Genomic DNA, 22,324 nt, shown 5'->3' on the forward strand with positions numbered 1-22,324 from the left:
TTCACAGTCGGTCATTTCTGCTCCATTTAGATGAAACCACAAGCGTCAGGAAGTCACGCAGAGTCCAGAATTGCATGTAGTTTTCTGATTACTGAAGTCTTCGGATGTGACCAGACTGTGGCTCCATATCTTAATCTGACAACTATCTGAGTCACCACCACAGACTGATGTAATTTAACCCGTAGCAGCTGCAACAAGAAGGAATCTTCCCTTTATCTCATGTGTATTAAAGATTTAGCAGCCACTGAAACCAATAATACTTTACGATCCCTCTTTGAACAGTGAATCTAAAGATTTTCTTTCATTAGGAGGCACGAAGAGCAAATTATTGGACTAGTTGCACAAACAAAAGACAAAAGTCACTGTAGAAAGTGTGAAGCTTGCATTATCTGTGTATGAAAGTTTTTTTTTAGCACTTTTTGAATCAGATTTATGGTTTAGAATTCATGCTCAGCGGCTGAAAGTTATGAAGAAAGTGCATTTCGAAAACAAACATTGTGAATAAACTAGGTGCATATTCTGTATTAGAAGAATTCAGGGTAGAAATGTGATCTCAATATCTAATAGATCTATTATACGAGTCGAGACAGTACGGTATTACTTAAAAAATATAAACAGAGACTACAACTAAGCTAACACCTCACTATACTTAGCTACAGCATTGCTTTGCGCTAAATGCTAACCATGCTCAAAATGGTGTTAATTTTATGCAGATATTGCTAAGATCAATTCATGTTTTCCAAATCTGTGTTGGCAGACGAACTCAAAACCTTTGCATGTTTTTTTTTTAATATACATAATGCAACCAGGAGTATAGAGAAGTCTTGGCTCTCGGCAGCCATCTTGGGCAGCTGTTTTATGCTAACAAGCCCCGGTCCCTATCCAAATGAACAGAGAAAGAGCCACAACTATATTTTTAACAGCTATGGTAGAGAAAAACCTGTGTGTATAGAATCTCCAATGAAATCTGATGGAAAACATACCTAAAAAACTGCCAAAATAAGGTTTACCACGCTACATGTGCACAATTTCAACACCAAGCTTACGTTTGTGCAATTAGTGATTGGCTGGTTGTTTTATAGCAGAATTCTAACATAGATTTCTATTCAGGATTCTTTATAATAACTCTAAAGCAAACTCCCGACTTCAAACTTTCCCGTCTTTACGTGGATATTTGCAATTTGCAGACGAATGCGGACCCTTGCTAACATGGAGAAACCATGATTTGGCTTTGAATTTAGCATGTTAGCATGATGGTATGCTCTATTTAGCGCTGAACACAAGGTATGGCAGAGATCATCAGAGTCGACAAGCATCGACCTGCAGAGGATTTGATAAGTTTTATCCTACATATAATAAAAAGAGGAAATCCAACTCATGTGGAAGTTCAGGAGAAGGGGAGAATGTGAGAGGTTTTGCCACTGTTGGTGTCAGATTATGAGGCTGTGGCTATTTGCTGGAAGCAGTAGGTAACAGTGCAGACTTTGTATATACCCAACCAAAATAAAATAGCACCTGTATTCTCCTAAATCCTTCTAAATCAACTTGTTTCTAGCATATGAATTCAAAATTCTTCATGTCTTTTCAGGAGTAAGTTCAAATCAGTTGTTGGTAAACTGAAGGTGGAAGTTTCATCGTCATTGTTTCAGCGTTCTCTGATGGTTTTCCTTTCTTCTCATCTGGACTTGTGTGGAAACACGATGATTTAAGATAAACCATCTCACCGTTACTTTCTGTTCATGTCTTCACACCTTCGACTTACGATCACGGTGGAAACCAGTGCAGAAACTGTTGTGGTCAGTCAGTGGCACCTGAGTAACAGGAAGTGAGATATGGGCTATTTCCTGGACGCGATGGACTGCAACTGCTGCAACTGGGTCGGTGGTTAACCTCTGACCTTTATATCTGCGTTTGGAAGCTCTTCTTGAGGGGGGATTCGTGATCAGATGTTTGTCAAGAGCACAGAGTTTGCAAAAGGTCTCGGTTAGCCACAGCCTCATGAAGCAGCCACCTGACAGCTGTGGAAGTCTGTCGCAGATGTGCTCGACGGCGTGGAAGTTGTGCACAGATAAGAACCTAAGTTTTTAAACCGACAACCTCCAAAAACACTAAAAACCCAACATCCTACACACACAGAAACAATTTATAGTCATTTAATATTGACTACTAGTACAATACCTCAGCCAGAAGGAAGTACACACGTGGACAAAATTGTTGGTACCCCTCAGTTAAAGAAGGAAAAACCCACAATTCTCACTGAAATCACTTGAAACTCACAAAAGTAACAATAAATAAAAATTTATTGAAAATTAAATAATCAAAAACAGCCATTACTTTTGAATTGTTGATTAACATAATTATTTAAAAAAACAAACTAATGAAACAGGCCTGGACAAAAATGATGGTACCTCTATAAAAGATTGAAAACTATTTGACCAGAGTGACATGATTAACTCAGGTGTGTCATTTAATTGACATCACAGGTGTTTCCAAACTCATAATCAGTCAGTCTGCCTATTTAAAGGGAGACAAGTAGTCACCCTGCTGTTTGGTGAAAAGGTGTGTACCACACTGAACATGGACAACAGAAAGCGAAGGAGAGAATTGTCCCAGGACATCCGAAAAAAAATGATAGACAAACATCTTAAAGGTAAAGGCTATAAGACCATCTCTAAACAGCTTGAAGTTCCTGTGACAACAGTGGCTCATATTATTCAGAAGTTCAAGACCCACGGGACAGTAGCCAACCTCCCTGGACGTGGCCGCAAGAGGAAAATTGATGACAAATTGAAGAGACGGATCGTTGGAATTGTATCCAAAGAGCCCAGAGCAACCTCCAAAGAAATTAAAGGTGAACTCCAAGGCCAAGGTACATCAGTGTCAGATCGCACCATTCGTCGTTGTTTGAGCCAAAGTGGACTTCATGGGAGACGACCAAGGAGGACACCACTGCTGAAAAAAACTCATAAAAAAGCCAGACTGGAATTTGCAAAAATGCATGTTGACAAGCCACAAAGCTTCTGGGAGAATGTCCTTTGGACAGATGAGACCAAACTGGAGCTTTTTGGTAAGGCACATCAACTCTATGTTCATAGACTCAAAAACCAAGCATACGAAGAAAAGAACACTGTCCCTACGGTGAAACATGGAGGAGGCTCAGTAATGTTTTGGGGCTGCTTTGCTGCATCTGGCACAGGGTGTCTTGAAAGTGTGCAAGGTACGATGAAATCTGAAGACTATCAAGGCATTCTGGAGAGAAATGTGCTGCCTAGTGTCAGAAAGCTTGGTCTCAGTCGCAGGTCATGGGTCTTCCAACAGGACAACCATCCAAAACACACAGCCAAAAACACCCAAGAATGGCTGAGAGAAAAGCGTTGGACTATTCTAAAGTGGCCTTCTATGAGCCCAGATCTGAATCCCATTGAACATATGTGGAAGGAGCTGAAACATGCCATTTGGAGAAGACACCCATCAAACCTGAGACAACTGGAGCTGTTTGCTCATGAGGAGTGGGCCAAAATACCTGTTGACAGCTGCAGAACGCTCATTGACGAATACAGAAATCGTTTAATTGCAGTGATTGCCTCAAAAGGTTGTGCAACAAAATATTAAGTTATGGGTACCATCATTTTTGTCCAGCCCTATTTCATTAGTTTTTTTTTAAATAATTATGTTAATCAACAATTCAAAAGTAATGGCTGATTTTGATTATTTAATTTTCAATAAATTTTTATTTATTGTTACTTTTGTGAGTTTCAAGTGATTTCAGTGAGAATTGTGGGTTTTTCCTTCTTTAACTGAGGGGTACCAACAATTTTGTCCACGTGTGTATGTCAAGTTTTCAGAATGTTTGAATCATTCAATCAGTGTCTAGTGACTCTTCCAAGGTGTCCCGACCCCTAGTTTGAGAACCACTGCATTAAAAAAAGCCAAAAACTCCCAACAGAGGAACGCTGTAGAAATCCCCTCTGACAGTCTGAAGATCTTATGCTGCCACTTACAGACTTTTTTTTCCAGAGCTTTCAGCCACATCACACGGTTTTAAAGGTGGATCTGTAGAGTTCTGATTCTGTAAATGGTGATAGATTATTTTGGAAATTAAACACCGGACCTGATGGTTGCTGTGAAGGTCATTTATGCACTATAACCTGTAAAAACTGAATGTTTTTAGCTTTTAACTGTGCTTTTTTAAAAAAACAAATTACTGTTATTTTGCTGATTTTAGCTGTTTTAGTAAACTACAAAAATAACTGGTAAATTCACAGAATTTTTTTAAATTAACTGTTTATTATTTAACTGTAAATAATATCCACATCACATTTCTGCATTTTTTTACAAATAATAATTCTGTATTTCACAAATTAAAAAATAATTACGCTTTAAATAATCTAAAAATATCATTATGTTCCAGATATTTGCTGGGATGTAAAAGTGAAATAATGTACGTTAAGCATTAAAAAGTAACACATAAAAATCTATATTTTTAACATTATTTTATAAATTTTCCTGTTTTGGTAAACTACAGATGTTATCAAATAAAATTACAGAAAAAAATGTTAATTTACATATTTGAGTGTCAAAGAAAAAAAGGCCAAAGCTGTAGAAAATGTCCTTTTTTTTTTTTTTTACAAATATTGATGAACCTGTGACCACAAAATATTGAAATATCGTTATTTTTGATATGCATAGTCATGTGATAGAAAGATTTTGTCTATTAATTAAAAATTAATTAAAAAAAATCTTTTGACATTTTATATTATCCCTGTTTATTTTAAATTACAGAAAATATCTTGGAAAGTGACAGGAAAAAAAATCTAAATTTAAGCGTTAACCTGAAATAAAACATTCCAAAAACTGGAAATTCAACATTAAATATCTGGATATTTCCTAATAGCAATTTGTTCTTTTGCAACATTTAACTGTTAAATTACACATTTTAAAACTGTATTTTAATCAGCAATAAATAAATAAATAAGAGCCTGTCCTCAAACAAAAAACGACCACATAGGTCGTCTGTACATGCCAGTATTACGACCCAGTGTTACGTTTTGACTATGCGACCTCTAGCGGTTGAGTAAATATCGACACTCTGGAGTCGCAGGTGAAACGTCATCATGAACAAACTTTTATCTAACACTATCCCTGTCCCTATCTCTAACCCTAACCTTAACCATAACCCTAAAAACGTGTTGGGAAAGTGAGAAAAAAGCCGTTTTGCGACGGAAAAGCCGTTTTGCGAATTAAATCCCGTAATGCGTTCGTTTTCCCCGTAGGGGCGCAAACGTTCATACGACCGCATAGGTCGTATTCCGGTGCACGGTGAAAACGACCGATGCGGTCGTATGAATTGGAGGACTTGTTGATAAATAATGTAAATTATGCCTTGTATGCGAATTAGGCTTTTGATTCTTTTACAATAGTCCAGAAAAAATACATAATAAATAAATGCATGTGTTAAACATATTTATATTCAGAATAATTATATAATAATGTATAATATTATATATGATAATAATATGAAGAATTATTTTAAAATGTTTATATTAATTAATAATTAGTCATTAAAATAATTATTAGAATATTTTCTATTATATGTTGGAATAATTATATCATATCACAAACAGACAAAATCCGAATGAGGAAATGTCCATTTTCACCTGTGATTTGATAGTTTTCACTTCCACACTGGTGGACGTTCCTGAGCTGAACGATCGCTGGACGCTGTGATGAACAGATTTTATGATTTAATCACTGCTTTTTAAACGTTATCATGAGGACAAAGTACTGTTAATGCAATAATTCTCCCCTTCCCAAGCTGCTGTAGTTCAGTTTTAAGCCTTCATGCCTCACATAATCTCTGACTGCAGAGGTTCTCACTCCTAATATTTAATGAGTCCATTTCATCCTGTAGCACTGGAACTCTAAATATGGAAGTAAACACTGATAAACTACAGCTTTAGTCTCCAATTACAGCCACTTTACCAGAATTTAAATGCAGTTACAACTAATTTACCTGTGTTGATGTAATTTAGCAGGAATACTGTCCTCTGATGTGACTCATCGGGTTTTTCCATCTTACAGAGTTTCAGTTTCAGTTTCCAGAAAAAGAGCGGTCAGTCTGCAGCTGTCTGTCGATTCATCACTATTCTTCTTCTTTGACATGTGATTAGAGCTTTAAAGTGATGTCATGAGGATTTTAGGGATGACTTTCAGTTTAGCCGCTTCCTATGCTTTCCTAGTTTAATCCTCACTACAGCATGTTTTAGCACCTCAAGCTAACTTTTGGCTTCACATGATACATTTTGGGCGTATAAATGTGTTTTTCTTTTGAGTGAACTGTAATTTTTGTGAATTAGTCGCCTTCACAAACCAGCATCTAATGATTCCAACCAGCAGATTGGCATCAAAACCGAGAATCATTCTGTTAATATGTGCACCAAATAACACACCCAAAGGAGGTCAAGACTTAGTTGAGGCTGAAAAAGTCAAGTTTTTTGTCATATTATCTTTAAGTGTTGCTTGTTTAAAGCATTAACAAATGCAGAATCAACACTGAAAGTGTCGAAATATCAGTAAACTCTGGAAGAAACTGACATTTTATTGCAAAGTCTGAAGCATGAGAGGCATGAGAGTGTTCAAAAGGTGTTTTATTCTCATGTTAAATGTATATCAGGAGCCTAAATGAATAAAAAAAATAAAATAAAAAAATAAAAATCCTCTTATTTGACATGAGATAAGAGCTTTAAAATGATGTAATTAGGATTTTAGGGATGATTTTATAGTTTAGCTGCTTCTTTATGTCTGATTTAATGGTCATGACAGCATATTTTAGCATCTTAAAGCTAACTTTTAGCTTCTCATGATGCCTTTTGGGCGTATAAATGTGTTTTTCTGTTTACTTAGCTTTATTTTTTGTGAATTAGTCGCCTTTACGAACCGACATCTGATGATTCTGCAGCACTTTTACCTCTTTTTGTTCAGACAAAGCAGCAGTTTGGCGTCTGAACCGAGTTAAAGCGGCTGAAATGAAAGGCCGGTGCAGCCCGGTCATTGTTTGTTGCGTCCAGGGAGGAAACGTGTTTGAATGAGTCTGGTATGTGAGCAGCTTCCCTTCCTGTCAAACAGCCCATTAGCATTTCTGGCTCACAAACAGCAGCAGCAGAGTTCAGGAGGGTTCAGAGCTGCGACTCTCTGCTGAAAACCACACTTTGTTCTGAGGAGTAAAACGGGAAAAATCAAATGTGAGTCTTAGTGGAACTTCTCTGCATACAGGGAGGTGTTCTCATGATGTAAAAACCACATGACAGGAGAGGCCAGAGTGACTTTAATACCTAGAAATCCTGTAAGCCTGCTGACTGAGACGCTTCCTCATTTCTCTGTTTCATATTTCCAGAAATGACCTCAGAATTTATCATCGTTTATGTATTTCTATTGGAGAAGATAAGAAAACGTTGAAGGAATTCTTGAAAATTAGATGCTTTTGAACAAATCTGGAACATTTTTGGAGGAAAAAGTCTTTTTCCTTGGCAATTATAACTTTATTTTTGGTAAAATAGTGACTTCCTGGTTGACTTTAAAGCAGAAGAATAACAGGCAGGTTGAGAACAGTGAAAAATAATAAATATTATAAAGTGAAGAAAACACAAAATCAAATGCCAGTAGTCGGTAAAGATTAAGAAAAACAATCATTTTCCTTCCTGAAATATTCCAAACATTCCATTTAAATCTGAAAATTCCTTATTATTGCATAAATAAACACAACTGCACACATAAACAAACAGAATTTATCATCACAGCTTCATTCTAAGAACTCTTTAATCTTTATAATGTTGTTAAAATAGAGCACAGATTCAAAATAGTGCATATTTTCCTAAATATATCAGGACATTTTCTTGTAATATTGCAAAACTAACTGCTAGAACTTTTCATAGCATTAGAATTGTGATTCATTTTTCATGTTTTTCTGCTTATTACAGCTTCTGATTTGCAGATTTGAGGTTGTGGGGCTAAAAACGAGTCTTTGTGTTGCATTTTAGACCAAAAAAAACCCACTATTTAACAGGTTTACCGGTGTAGTTTACTCACTGTTAGGATTTATTGGGGGAAAAAACAGCACAGTATTTATTTTTTCCTGTAAAATATGCAGGAATTCTCACCAGAAGATTTGAATAACTTTATTTTCTAAGTGTTTGGAATCAGAGTAATCCCTGCAGGAGGATTTGCATCGAAAATAATTTAAAATAGAAGAGAATTAAGTTGATTGACGTTCGAATTTAGATTCACGCTGGTCATACAGAGCTTTGTGGTGCTGATTTAAATGCTTTAAAAAGGCCTTAGATTGTCATAAAACTGATGTTATCTTTCTTTTTGCAACCGAACCCCCCTTGTCACGGTTTCCCTCTTTTTTTGCGCATTCTGTTAATTGTAGAAAGTGCAAAAAAGATGCTAAAAGCAGCTGAAGACTCAGTTAAAGCTAAAAAAGTAAAAGTTTAATCATATGTTTAAGTCCTGTTTGCTTAAAGCATTAACTAGAGGAGAACAAACACTGAAAGATACTTAAAAAAAAGTCAAAATGTTGGTAAATTCTTGAAGGAATTGACATTTTATTTTAAAGTCTGAAGCATCAGAGGCAGCAGAAGTGTTTAAAAGGTGTATAATATGTGGCATAATATATTTTTATGAATTAAAAGCATCTTATTTATCACAGATAAGAGCTTTTAAAAGACATGATTTTGGGTTTCTCTGTTTCCTTTGTGTCTCCTCAGAGCCCTTATATTAATTTTAATTCCTATTCCAGCATATTTTAGTGTCTGAATCACCCAAATTATTATATTTAAACATGCATTTCTTGAATTTATACCTTCTTATGATGCATTTAAGTCTTAAAAATGTAAAATCTGTGGACTTAATTTACATTTCTAACTACAGTATCTAACTGATCTCCACTGCCTCCACTTTTTATAGACATGCTAAAGTGCGATCATGTTGAGTTGAAGCCCTGTGTGTATGTCAAAGTGAAGAATAAAGACTGAAATATGTTAAAGCAGCCAAAATATTAGTGAACTCTGGAAGAAATTGTCGCTTTATTTAAAAAAAAAAATGAAGCATCAGAGGCAGCAGAAAGGTCTTTTATCATTGTATAAATGCACATCAGGTGTCAAAAGAAATAAATAATTCCAATCATAGCTCTGCTCAAAGACCTTACATTAATTTTTATTCCCATTACAGCGTATTTTAGTGTCTTTTCCGCCCAGATTGTTATATTTAAACAAGCGCTTCTTGATTTTGTAGCTTCTTGTGATGCATTTGGGTCTTAAAAATCAGAAATATGACCACTATAATAGAATTAATACTTAAAAAAGATGCACATTTATTCACTTTTCTCAGTTTGAAACCCTTTAAAGCTTCCTTATTAAAAGACAGGAGCTGCTTTCTCCTTCATATGAACCCATGCTGTCTTTAAATCAATCCTGAACTGTGTGCAGTTTGTCCCGGATTCCAGCTTTTGGTCCGTTTCCTGTGTAAAACATGAGAAGAGGCTGAATCTGCAGCCTGGGCTTCATGGTGTTGTTTCAGTTCTGACTCTGGGAGGAAATCCTGGTGTGGCCGATAAGCAGCTGTGACTTCAGTGACGCTCAGATGAGGTTTAGTTTATCGCTGCTCTGAGGTCAGTTACCAGTCAACAGTGTGAGAGCTTTAAAACGTGCTCAGAGATCAGCTGCAGGTCACAAACAGGCTCCAGTCTGACGATTTATTGGCTTCTAAAGCAGCTTTTATCTGCTTCTCACTCCCTCTTTTCTGTCCAAACTCCCAGATTCTCTCATTTTATTTCTGCTTGTTTTCGTTCCTAAACGCTGACATCACATCAGACTTTCTGCCAACATCGTCTTAACTTCCAGCTGTTCCTGATTGAGTTCATTTATTTGTTCTTAAAACTTAAACTAACGACTGACTTTGACTTTTAATATTCTGACATTAAAAATCAGAGTAGTCAGATAAATGCTGCCACTTTTAATCTGTTATTTGAAATTAAAATGAGATGTTTTAACTGTAAGTAATTTTTAAAATATTAAATCGTTGTTATTTTTACAGAATTTTTCCTGTTATGTGTTAAATTATAGATATTTAGTAAAATTAACAGATACAAAGTTTCAAAAATGATGACACCATTTTTCTGCATTTATCTAATCTGAAAAATAAATCATTTAATGTTTACTGAGGATTGCAAAATAATAAAAACTGTAATTTACAGATTTTTTTAAATTGTGGATTTTAATGGTAAGTAACTTTATTTTAGCTATTTTTTCCATTTTTTAATGTTTTGTTAAAGTGCAAATAATATCTAGTAAAAACTAAAAAATTACAAAAAAAATAAAAAATAAAATCTACCCCCCCCCTCCCCCCCAAAAAAAATATATATTCATATAATTTTTAAAGTAATGTGCGGCCATAAAATTAAAGTTTTACTGTATTTAAATTCACTGAAAATGTAAAAAAAAAATTGCACATAATTTTGCTGTTATTTTCATTTATTTTAACAGTTTGTTTTCTGGTATTTACATACTTTACGTACTTGTAATTTTATTACAGTGTACTTGTTACCTTTACTTCATACATTTTCTTTGTTTTGGTAAATTACAGATATCTTGTAATAGAACAGAATATATATATATATAAATGTATGTGTTAAGCCTTAAAAATTATAAATAATTCAAATTAAATAAAAATAGTATTTTTTTCTTTTTCAAGGTTTAACTTTTAAATTATACCATTTGTAAAATTTTATTTTCATCTGTAAAACATATAATATTTGAAAATGTAAAATAAAACATATTGATTTTAAAGCTAAATATTTTTTAAATTATTATTTTAATAATTTTCTCTATTTTAAAGTGCAAATAATATCTAGTAAAAGCTAAAAACATTACAAAAAGCTAAAACCTACAAACACTTTTAATTTACATGTTAACCTTAAAACGAACAGGACAAAGATTTAAATGCATAATTTTTTTAAAAAATAATACGGAAAATTTAGGCTTTACTGTATTTAAATTGAATTAAATAAAATTAAATATTTTTACTCTTTTTGTTTTTTTTCCTGAGAGTTACATACTTTACTTTAAAAGAGTATTTATCAGCAAAAATCATAATATTCCAAAATATAAAATAAAATAAAAAATGTTGAATTTAAAGGTAAATCATTTTTTAAACTGTTATTTTTAATAGATTTTCTCAGTTTTGTTAAATTGCAGATTATATCTAGTAAAAATTGTGACAAGAAAGTCTTCATTTCCATGTTAACCTTAAATCAAATATCTCAAAATTCTAAACAATGTCTACATATTTTTTAAACTAATGTATGAACATAAATTAAAGTGTTATTGTACGTTTTCTGGCATTTTTTGTCCTTTACATTATTAACTTTACTTCATATATTTTCTTGTTTTGGTATGTTACAGATAATATCTTGAAAAATGACAAACTATAAATATAAATTTATAAATTTAACTGTTAACTTTAAAAAAAACTGTAAATAAAGTCCACAGATCTGTATATTTACAAACAATAATTCTTTCTTCACAGTGTTTGACTATAAAATTGTTATATTTCATTCTATTTAACCTCCAGCTGCTCCTGTTTGTTGATTTGTTTGTTTTTAAACCTTAAACCAGCTGTTCATTCTTGATATTTGGACATGAAACATCAGTTCCTTGTCGTTAAATTCCAGCCTGTGAAGCTCCTACAGCTCAGCCAGACAGACGATCTTCCCTGCAGTCGTTTCTCTCAGATAAAGGGAGTAAATTCTGATGTGAAGTCTGGCTGAACGCTTCATCTGTGAGCCGCTCACACGCCCAGAGATGCAGCTGATAGACTGGAAGCTCCACATAAACACATTAGAAGATGAAGAAGTTCTGCAGAAGTGTTTGTTTTTGCTGCATGTAGAGTTTTCTGTAATGCTGCGAGCTTCCTGTCTGGACCAAATGTTCAAATCATGGCTCTGGGTTTGTTTATGTGCAAGAAGGAGGGAGATAGAAATCACCAGAGAGAGAGAGGGAAAGAAAAGAGATGAGATGCAGGAAGAGGACAGAGAGTAGAGGAAACATGGACGTCCTGCCAGCTCGAGGCTCGGTGTGGAGCTCGGCGGTCGGCCTGCTGAGGGACAACGCTGCCTTCCAGAGGCTCAGCAGGAGGTTCAGCAGGAGGTAGGAGAGGAGAGGAGAGGAGGCTGGAAGAGCTGCTGCTTTTCCTGCTTTCCATCAGGTTTGATTGATCGGCAGTTAAAGCAGGACCAGAGGAATCCTCCCTGAGCTCTGTGGCGTTTTACTGTCAAATACGACAGAATAGATGCAGTCATGCTGGATTTCTGGATTCTCCTTCCAAGAATTTCATCCGAATTTTCTGCAACGTTGAGGATTCTGGAGAGTTTGTGTTTGGTGTTGAGCTGACTTTGGATCTCATCAAGTTCTAAGGCAGATTTCAAAGAATACAGTGGAATAAAATCTTGTTTTTTTGTTGTTGTTGTTTTTGTTTTACATTTTACAGCTGGCTGTGACCCAGAAGCAAATCTTTCTCGTTTTAAACAGTTTATATTTTTACTTAGATTTTCTCTGATTTGTTAAATTACAGACAGTATCTAGTAAAATCACAGGAAAAAAAACATTCATTTACATGTTAATAAACGTGCAGAAACTATACATGCCTTCTTTTACCACAGATGATTATTTAACAGACGTTTAAATCATGCTATATTAAATCAGAAAGAAATCATGTTTTAAAGATGTTTGCATTATTTGAAAAAAAAGGATAATTTAATTTCAGATTTCAAACATCTGTATTTATAATGTCCGTTCTTTTCTCTGTACAACATCTGACTGTTAAATTAGAGTTTTGACTGAAGTTTTAAAAAAATATTACCTCAAAATATTTTTATTTTTAAAGAAGTAGTTTAATAGATGACTTATTATTATTATTAGTAGTAGTAGTAGTAATAATAAATTATTATTCACTGTTATTTTACAGATTTTCTTAATGTTGTTAAATTACATTTATCAAGTAAAATCACAAAAAAATCTTAATTTGCTCTTTTTCTATAAAACAAACAGGCCAAAAAAATAATTAATGTCCGTATCAAAAATCTGTATTTTTACTACTACTAATACTTTTTAAACAAAGTGTAACTATAAAAGTACACTGTTTTGTTGTTGTTGTAATGTTTTTTTTTAACATGTTTTTGTTTTTTGCCGTCCTCACTTTCAAACTTTTACCTTTTTTTTTCTTTTCCAGAATTTTTTGGAGCTCATTGCAGTGAAAAGGTTTCTCCTGATAACCTGTCATTGCATATGTTTCATTTAGACCACCAAAAAGCTCTCCGAGTGTTTTCTGTTTGAGAGCTAAAGTGTCTAAAAAGAAAACCTGAAACACGATTGTAAAATGGATCTTCATGGATTGTACTTGTCTTAGAGTTGCTGTTTCTATGATCTTTCGCCCCTGTGAAGGAGACGTCTGCTCTTTATACCGTCTTCTCTGTCTAAATACCCCTCATCTCCCTCCTCCCCTGCAGAACCATGTCGTCTCCAGAGATGTGCTGGCCGGTGCCGATGCGAGCCATCGGGGCCCAGAACCTCCTCACCATGCCGGGAGGAGTTTCCACCGCAGGATACCTGCACAAGAAGGGAGGCAGCCAGTTCAGCCTCATGAAATGTGAGTCCAGAGTGAAAGGAAAAGGCTTCTCCGCCTCTGCTGACACCTTTCTCAGCTTACAAACATGGTAAACATCCTTAATCTGTGTGTTCCAGGGCCTCTGAGGTACATCATCATCCACAAAGGCTGTGTTTACTACTTTAAGAGCAGTACCTCTCCAGCACCACAGGGGGCGTTCTCTCTCAACGGCTACAACAGGTGGGTGGAATACCGCAGCTCCAGTCAGTCATGATGTCTGTTAGCATAACCCTGATCGTCTACATGAGCAGTTATCAGACGTTTTGTTGGTTAAATACATAGTCAATCAAAAGTTTCAGGCTTTTTTCTCACAGATTGAATGAGATCTGGTGAATTTAGGTTTTTTTTTTGTCCCGTCCAAGAACTCTTTGGCTTCCTTCTTTCTGAACCAAAGTAACCCAGACATGTAATTTACATAACAGCTCTGATTGGGCGATTTTATTCTCACATTGCTTCTCTTCTAAAGTCACTCATTTCCAAAATAAAGTCTTTCCTTGTTCAGATTTCTGTATTCAGGGGGCAGAAGGTTGTTAAACTCGTTTGGAGATGTGAATCTGCTTTATGGAGTCAGATTTGTGTCAATAAAATCAAAAGTAAACTGAGTTTTATTTGACATTTTAGAAGTTTAATTTGATAATAATGACACAAATAGGCTTCCATATTCTTTTACATAAGAAAAGTTCCCCATTTTGTTCTGTATTTTAAAGATTTCCCTTGTTTTATTATTAAATTGAAGACAATATTTAGTAAAATCACAGAAATGTTAACCCGAAAAAACAGACCTGCAAATGAAGTCTTCATCAAAAAATGTGTACTTTTCCAAATGGTAATTCATTTTTTAGGACATTTGACCATAAAACGATGTTTTAATCATCATTTAAATCCACCAAGATGCCATTATTTTACAAATATTTGCCATTATTTGAAAGAAAACTTGTGCTTATTAAGGACTGAAAATGACCATGGATAATTTTTTAAACAATTATTTTACAGATTTTTCTAATTTAGTTAAATTACAGATAATATCTAGTGAAATGTTGACTTTTAAGAAGACAAGCAACAGCAACAACTCACCAAAATATAATGTTAACATTAAAAATATGTATTTTTAGTTTAGTAATTGATTCTTTTAACAACTGTTTATATATTTATATGTGTTTAGCCGTATTTAAATTGAATTATTTAATCAAATTACTGTACAGATTTGCTGTTGTTTTTCCAGTATTCCATCCTTTTTTATCTTAAACCGATTTTTTTTTTTTACTGTGTACCGGTGACTAGTCAATAACTGGGCGGTGCAGTGTAATATCTTTTCATTTTAGAAGATTCTGCTGTAATTATGTCAACTATAGCTTGCTGAACAGATGTGTTTATTCACTGATTATTCTTTAGGATTTGAATGATTAGCTGATTTAATAATTAACAGAGCATGTTTTGGATTGTTCTTCTTCCACAGAGTGATGAGAGCAGCAGAGGAAACGACGTCCAGCAACGTTTTTCCTTTTAAAATCGTCCACTTCAGTAAGAAACACAGAACGTGGTTCTTCTCAGCCGCCAGCGAGGACGAAAGGAGGGTGAGAACAAAACTGCTGGACACAGAAGTATAAAAATATACACCAAAATTAAGCTGCACAGAGCTTCACTGTGATTTTACCACAGATTTCAACTTCCAAAAGTCTTAAATATAATTAAAATATGTCAAAATATATATAAATTATTCAATATTCTTTTGTAATTTTGTTTCCTGTATAGAATTAGTTTCTTTTATTCAATGAAATTATGTTTGTAACTAAAATCAGGACCAATAGTGTTTAAAAAAAGGTCCTTTCTGTCTTCAAAAAAATCTTGCTAATGTAATCCATGTTAGTAAATCTGCTAATATTTGGGTAATTCCCTTATTTATTGTCTCTTAGAGTCATATTAGAAGATGAGTGTCAGCTGTTTATGATGTCCACATCTGAGTGTAAAGTGGGTTTTGTCAGAGTCAGATACATTCTGATAAAGTTTTAAAGATTGGGTTGAATACATGCAACAAAAAACAGTTTTAAAATGGGGAGAGACGCCACTGATGGAGCTAAGCTAGCTAGCATTTTCATTCAACACACATGGAAAATGAACACATTTGCTAAAATATTTGGGATTTTTCTTTATATAGATTTAAAAATAAATAATGCTTGTGAGTGTTCTGATATTGCCAGCACTTCAATCTTACACAGACACTCGTTATATTTTGCAGAAATGGATGCGATACCTGCGAAGAGAGATCGATCACTATAACGACAGAAAAGATTCACAGATCCCAAGGTAAGCCCAACAAATCACATTACATTTTACCACATAATGTGTTTAAAATATTAATTATAGGTGCCCCCCAGAACACTGTTAACTGGAATAATAAATGTAATGAGATAAAGTGTATATACGCACGTAGAAAAGCTCATTTTCTGCCATTGCACACTGTATGAAACTCTATGACCTTTAACAATTGAGTAAGAATCCAGAAAACTAATTATTACAGGTTATGACTGCCTGATGCAACTATTTCCCAGCAGACTTTAAGGTTGACGTTTTCGATGGTAGAAGCTACATCTGCAGGCTAATTTATAATTCCTTTAGGTAATTAAAATGGCCTCTTGTATTTGATTAGTAATCTACTAGCCTGAAGTGTTTTTTATTCAGACCACATGGTGTTGCTGGCAGTGGGGATATTAGCAGCTCATTTCATCGCTAATCATAATAGTCAGTGTCTTGAGCCTTATTTAATGGGAAACTTAATGTATTTAATTTATCAGAGCTGTTTCTGTGCCTTGTGATATCTAAACTAGTTCTATTTGAAGCTGCTGCTGCTGCTGGTACTGCTGTTCAAAAATCTTCCGACGTTCCATAAACAGAAGTATTTTGACATGAATTTAGATTTTTCTAGCTAGCTGGATATAGCATAAACAAAGCAAGCTGCCTGCAGAAAAAAGTTAGCATTGCATTTGTTAACGGTAAAATTTTCTGTCCACCGCAGTGACTCGGATTCAGATGCAGACAGTTTCTATGGCACCATTGAGAGGCCCATGGACCTTAAACATCCTGTGGACACCGCTGACGATGGTAAGACTATGATGATGAACACATACGCGAGACACAAGTTATATATTATATTTGTGTGTTCCTAAACTGTCGCATCTTTTCTTTCCGTGTGAAGATTATGTTGAGGAGGATGAGGATGAAGACGAGGAAGACTATCTGAAGCCGGACAGTGACTGTTCGCCAACATCTACAGGTGAGGCCCCATGCAACACCTTTTTATCTTGAAAATCTGTCAAAACTGGAAAAAGATTGCAAGCAACATGTAGAGAAGCAAGAATTACAAGAAACCATGTTGTATTTTCTTTACCTGTTCAGGTCGACCTACAGGACCGCCTCCTTCCTACCCTCCTCCCCCAGTGCCGACATCGTTTCAATCCCACCAAGACTCCAGTCCAGGACTTGTCCACAGAGGTCTTCCTCCTCCCATCCCACAACACAGAAACCCCACCAGCCCACTTCCGAAGAAACCTCCGCCTTCTATGCCACCTCCTTCCATACCAAAAGACTTCAGCAAAGGCCTCCCACCTCCTCTGCCCTTTGCCCCCCATCTACAAAACCCCTCTTCTACCAGTCCTCCTCTACCTCCTCTTCCCCACCAGAGGAAGCCTCTACAGGCCAGGGCGACCTCCGTGGGGGGGATTGGAAGTGACAAGAGGGCTCTGCCACCGGTGTCGATTCAGTCACCGGCCACTCTGCCCATCTGTGACCACTTGGAGAAAAGGATGGCGCTAAATGGTCCAGTTCACATCTCCCTTAATGCTGGAGGAAGCCAGTCGTTGGCAAACAACCACCTCCACAGCAAACCAAGTCTACCGAATCCGCGATCCACCAGCCCGGTAGGGTCCACGCTGTCCCTCAACCACACACCGTCCAGTCATCTCTCACCATCTGGCCACCCTCCACTCTCTCCACTGCTTAAATCTGGAATACACAATAAACTGATGATACTCAAACCACCTCCACCGACGGCCAAACCACCGATGCCTGGAGCCAAGCCCAAGCCGTCAGGAACACCTCTTCAGTAAGCTCCAGTCAGACACAAAAACACTCACACAAAATGCTCTGAGAAAGAGCCATAGTAGTCCTCATACTTACTTTTCTATCCCAAGAGTGAAATTCCGATTCATTTGTGTGTTCTGTACAGAGGTGTGTTCAGCCTAGCTCAGCACAAAGACTGGAAGTGGACGGGAACTGCTAGCGTGGCTCCACGCAAACTTTACAGCAGTTATTGAGGAAATTTTGCTTGACAGAAGTTGCTGGTTGTGTGGGAAAAAACATGTATGTTGTCTCTTGGTTACCTAAATCGGCATCACTCTGCCTTATTAGGGGTGGTTCAGGATTGTCTTATGACTGAAGCCGATTTTAAAAATGACAATAGATGCTCACACAGTTCGACTCAATTTACAATAGGTATGCATTGTTGTCTCACACCAATTGTCTAATGTAGGAAAACACATTCGGATCCAGTGGATGTTTCTGAAAGGCTGTGACTTTGCTCTTTTTACAGGACGTAGTAGTTAGATGTACACTGGCATTTCATGATTATTCTTATGGTGTGTTGAACACCATAGCACAGGATTTCTGGAGAATTTAGAACTTCACACTAAGTTTACGCTTTGCCCTGTTGATGGAAAACATGTTTGAGCTACATACAGATCCTCCTCTAAACAAGCATTTGGTTTTCTGGTGCGCCTGCAGTGCAAACAGTACGTACAATTGCAAGTTTTGGGCTTCACATGGACAGTTGCATCAGAATGTTTGGGTACCCTTATGGACTTGGATGGATGATGAAATTTTTGTCATCCATACTCTATCTGCGAGCATTATTAGGGACATTTCATGGTTTTCTCATGACACACGTAGACTTGGGAAGCAGACATAGAAAGCCACGTAGGATGTTTCTGAAAAGGCTGTGAAATGCTCTTTTTATAGAGGATAAAGTAGTTAGATTGAGCTGTAGCACCATGTTATTCTTAAGCGGATGTAGCACGGGACTTCTGGAGATTTTCTACTGGACTTGGGCCCTGTTAAAGGAAACAACGTCCAAATTTGCTATCGCAACTCTTGTAACTCTAGTTTCAAAGTTGTGGGTGAAGGAGAATTTCCTCATACAGCTTCAACTCCAAACAAGCATTTGATTTAAACACTATTTGTTTTTCTGGTGCAACGAAAATGACATACTCTATCTGCTGGCCTTTAATGGTTTGCTCATGACTGATGCAGACATAGAAACCAAACGGCATGTTTCTGAAAAGGCTGTGATGTTACTCTTTTCAGAGAATGTAGTAGTTAGTTACAGATTGAACTGTAGTACCATGTTGGTAATTAATCCTAAGGTGTGCTGAGTACAGCAGCCGGACATAACACGGGACTTCTGGAGAAATTAGAACTTTCTACTGGATTTGGGCTTTGTTCACAGAAACTGTCTAAATCAAAGCATCTCTAAAGTCCAGAAACAATTACTTTAATTACAACTCTTCTAAAGATGAAATATAAAGGTGTGGATGATGGAAAATTTCCTCATGTAGCTCCTCCTCCAAACGACCAGTATTTTGCAGTGTGAAAGGTAAACGCAGTCGCAAATGTTGGGTTTCACATGGGTGGATGAATTCACATCACGCACACCCTAAACAAACATAAATTGGCTTTAAGCATAAATATCTAAAAAATAAATATTAAAAAACTAGTATTTGCAGCATATGAAACCACTGTTAACTGATTTGGGGGAGTTCAAAGTTGTTAAAACGCGGGATTTCTATAAAATATTCAGTTTTTCACAAGTGATCTGTTCTTCCGATCGTCAAAAACAAGGTTTTATGCAGTTGATGTACCACTTTTCCCAAAATGTTTGACCAATGAGACTTTGCTCAGATCAGAGGATATCAACCAACCAGTCGGCCGGTTGACCTGAAGACTACAGACGTAGAAAACATCCACTTTTCACCAACTCTAAAACTTTCTTACTGTTGATTGAACAGACGTAGAAACTGAAAAACAGCACAAACATACACAGCATTAATAAGATTCAAAGAAATGATTAGACCCGCCTCACTAAGATGTGTTTTCTTGCCAGAAGAGCATCTCCAGATGGACAGAGTTTCCGCTCACTGGGAGATGAGACGGAGTTCAGGAGGAAAAAAGACGCGATCAAACCCGGCGGAGGAGACAATTCTGACGAAGACTACGAGAACGTAAGAGAAACTGAAATCATGTCAATAGAGTCACGGCGTCTAGAGACATAGCTTCAGATAAGGAAAACCAATTTTCATTATCTCGACTGAGCACAGTGAACTCCTGCTTCGTTTCAATAGGCCTATATCTGGATTGTTTAGTCACTGTGTATCAGCTGTTAGAGCATTAGTCATTTGTTTCAGATGAGACAAACAAATCTCCTGTTACAAAGCAATTACAGTAGATTGTAAGTCATCAAGCTGAGCAAATAGTTGGGATGAAACATAACTATGTAGTGAACCATATAAAATGACAGCAGCATGCTTCACTTACAGCAAAGTTCCCGTTTTACAGAACCACCTCCATCTCATTTACAGTGTTTGGTGCAGATATGAGTTACTGGGACTCAAATGAGGCTTAATAAGATTTAGATTTGGGTTGTAAATCACCTTTTTGTGACATTAATTTAAAATGTAGCATTTTAGCTCTCCTTTTAAATCCAAAGCAAACACGTTTGTAACTTCAACTTCAGTGGCTGTCTGACGATTTTCAGTTTGTTAAACAAAAAATACCTGATACGTATTAACAAACAAGGACTTCTCAAGCTATTGTTACATCAATTATATTTATGTATTTATTTTACTATTATTTCTGCATCATATTTGAGCTAATATCAAACACATCCTATTGTTTACTTTGTGTTTCTACCTGCAGGTGCAGCTTCCAGACTCGGTGTTCATCGACTCAACTGAAACCAGTGTCGTAGAAAAGTAAGAAAACACAGATTTTTCGGTCATTATATGTACGGTAAATATATAATATATCTATGGACGCTGACATGTGCCTTCACTCTGTGCGGCTTTGTAGAGATTTTCTGCCCTCTGGTGGTAAAAATCTGCCATCTCATTCTGCTGTATTTCACGTTGTTTTATTAGATTTACACATGTATTCTTGTTCAATCTTTGCAGAATTGTTTCATTCAATTCTCTTAAAATTGTGTCTCTACCTGCAGGTTATTCAGAGAAAGCTCCGTTTCTCCTCAGGACGGACTGTACGGCATCAGGAAGTCTGGAACCAAAACGGCAAAGGTAAAAAAAACTAAAGATGTGCTGTCATTTTAAAACTGTTCTCCTGTCTCGTACTGGGAGTATTTGTGTTGTTAATGCAGCTGTCACTCAATGCCGGTCTTATTGAGGAAATCCAAAGCCCCAGCTACTGAAAATGAAAACTAAATAATGATAATAGTGAACATTCATACATTTACCGGTCATCTTTAGGCAGTGCTTGTTTTTACGGACTGTTTAAGTCTTTATGGTTCGTAAAACAAATCTTCTAATGGCCATTTCTTGTTTTATAGGAGATATTTTTGTGCTATAGCGTCTGTAATGTTTGTTTTTAAGATCTTAAAGCATTAAATGACAATGCTAATTCAATGGCATCATGACACTGGTTGTTTGTAGTGACTTACATCTAATTCTGTCGTTCTCAGGTTTTTGGAGGTTCATAGTGAGTTTTAGCTCATTATTTAGCCGTCCAGCCCACAGCTTTGTTTTCATTATTCGTGTAGCCGCAGCAGCTAGCTGTCGTGCTAAAATAGGACTCTACACTACCTGCAGATAAATAGACTGATGTTTTTCTCTGGAGTTGGTGGAGAGCAAAAACAGAGCTGAAAGAGACTCAGAACTATCTTAGTAAGTTGTTAGATGTAAGTGTGGGCTTTATTTTTTCATCATGAACCCTCCAAAAACTCACAAGTTTGGCCACTTTAAGGACTTCAATTCATCCCGTATCTCGTGTTGTTTTCCATCTTATCCTGGTTTCATGTCCGAGTTCATCCCTTCCAGACTTTATTGTACATGTTTGACACAAATGTCTATCTTGCGTCTTAATATTTTGAGTTTGTCATGCCGAATTATATAAATCTAAATTAAAGAATTTTGTCATTTTTTGCAGGTGCTGGTGGTTTGGGACATCAGTATCGCCAAAGCCAGGAACTACAGACTGTTTGAAGAGGTAACAGCTCTCTGCTGCATTTACAACCACATGTACACTACAGTTCAAAAGTTTGGGGTCATCCAGGCAATTTCACGTTTTCCATGAAAACTCACACTTTTATTCATGTGCTAACATAACTGCACAAGGGTTTTCTAATCATCAATGAGCCTTTCAACACCATTAGCTAACACAATGTAGCATTAGAACACAGGAGTGATGGTTGCTGGAAATGTTCCTCTGTACCTCTATGGAGATATTCCATTAAAAATCAGCCGTTTACAGCTAGAATAGTCATTTACCACATTAACAATGTCTACACTGTATTTCTGATTCATTTAATGTTATCGTCATTGAAAAAAAA

General features: G+C 36.1%; 1 protein-coding gene across 3 annotated transcripts in view; it reads left to right on the plus strand.

Moving 5' to 3' along the window:
• Nucleotides 1-22,324, plus strand: part of sh3bp2 (SH3-domain binding protein 2) — a 28,391-nt gene that overhangs the window by 3,136 nt on the left and 2,931 nt on the right. The window contains exons 1-12 of one of the 3 annotated variants that reach the window (XM_051938627.1): nucleotides 12,086-12,203; nucleotides 13,562-13,701; nucleotides 13,797-13,899; nucleotides 15,176-15,293; nucleotides 15,956-16,023; nucleotides 16,733-16,818; nucleotides 16,913-16,990; nucleotides 17,113-17,818; nucleotides 19,871-19,988; nucleotides 20,683-20,738; nucleotides 20,981-21,056; nucleotides 21,922-21,981. In XM_051938627.1, the coding sequence (XP_051794587.1) occupies nucleotides 12,103-12,203; nucleotides 13,562-13,701; nucleotides 13,797-13,899; nucleotides 15,176-15,293; nucleotides 15,956-16,023; nucleotides 16,733-16,818; nucleotides 16,913-16,990; nucleotides 17,113-17,818; nucleotides 19,871-19,988; nucleotides 20,683-20,738; nucleotides 20,981-21,056; nucleotides 21,922-21,981 (1,710 nt within the window). In that variant the 5' untranslated portion in view covers nucleotides 12,086-12,102. Of the gene's footprint in view, nucleotides 1-12,085; nucleotides 12,204-13,561; nucleotides 13,702-13,796; nucleotides 13,900-15,175; nucleotides 15,294-15,955; nucleotides 16,024-16,732; nucleotides 16,819-16,912; nucleotides 16,991-17,112; nucleotides 17,819-19,870; nucleotides 19,989-20,682; nucleotides 20,739-20,980; nucleotides 21,057-21,921; nucleotides 21,982-22,324 lie in introns of those variants that run through there. The other 2 variants (XM_051938628.1, XM_022216787.2) reach the window with 2 other exon arrangements.

This window comes from Acanthochromis polyacanthus, chromosome 18, assembly GCF_021347895.1.
Source record: "Acanthochromis polyacanthus isolate Apoly-LR-REF ecotype Palm Island chromosome 18, KAUST_Apoly_ChrSc, whole genome shotgun sequence".
NCBI lineage: Eukaryota > Metazoa > Chordata > Actinopteri > Pomacentridae > Acanthochromis > Acanthochromis polyacanthus.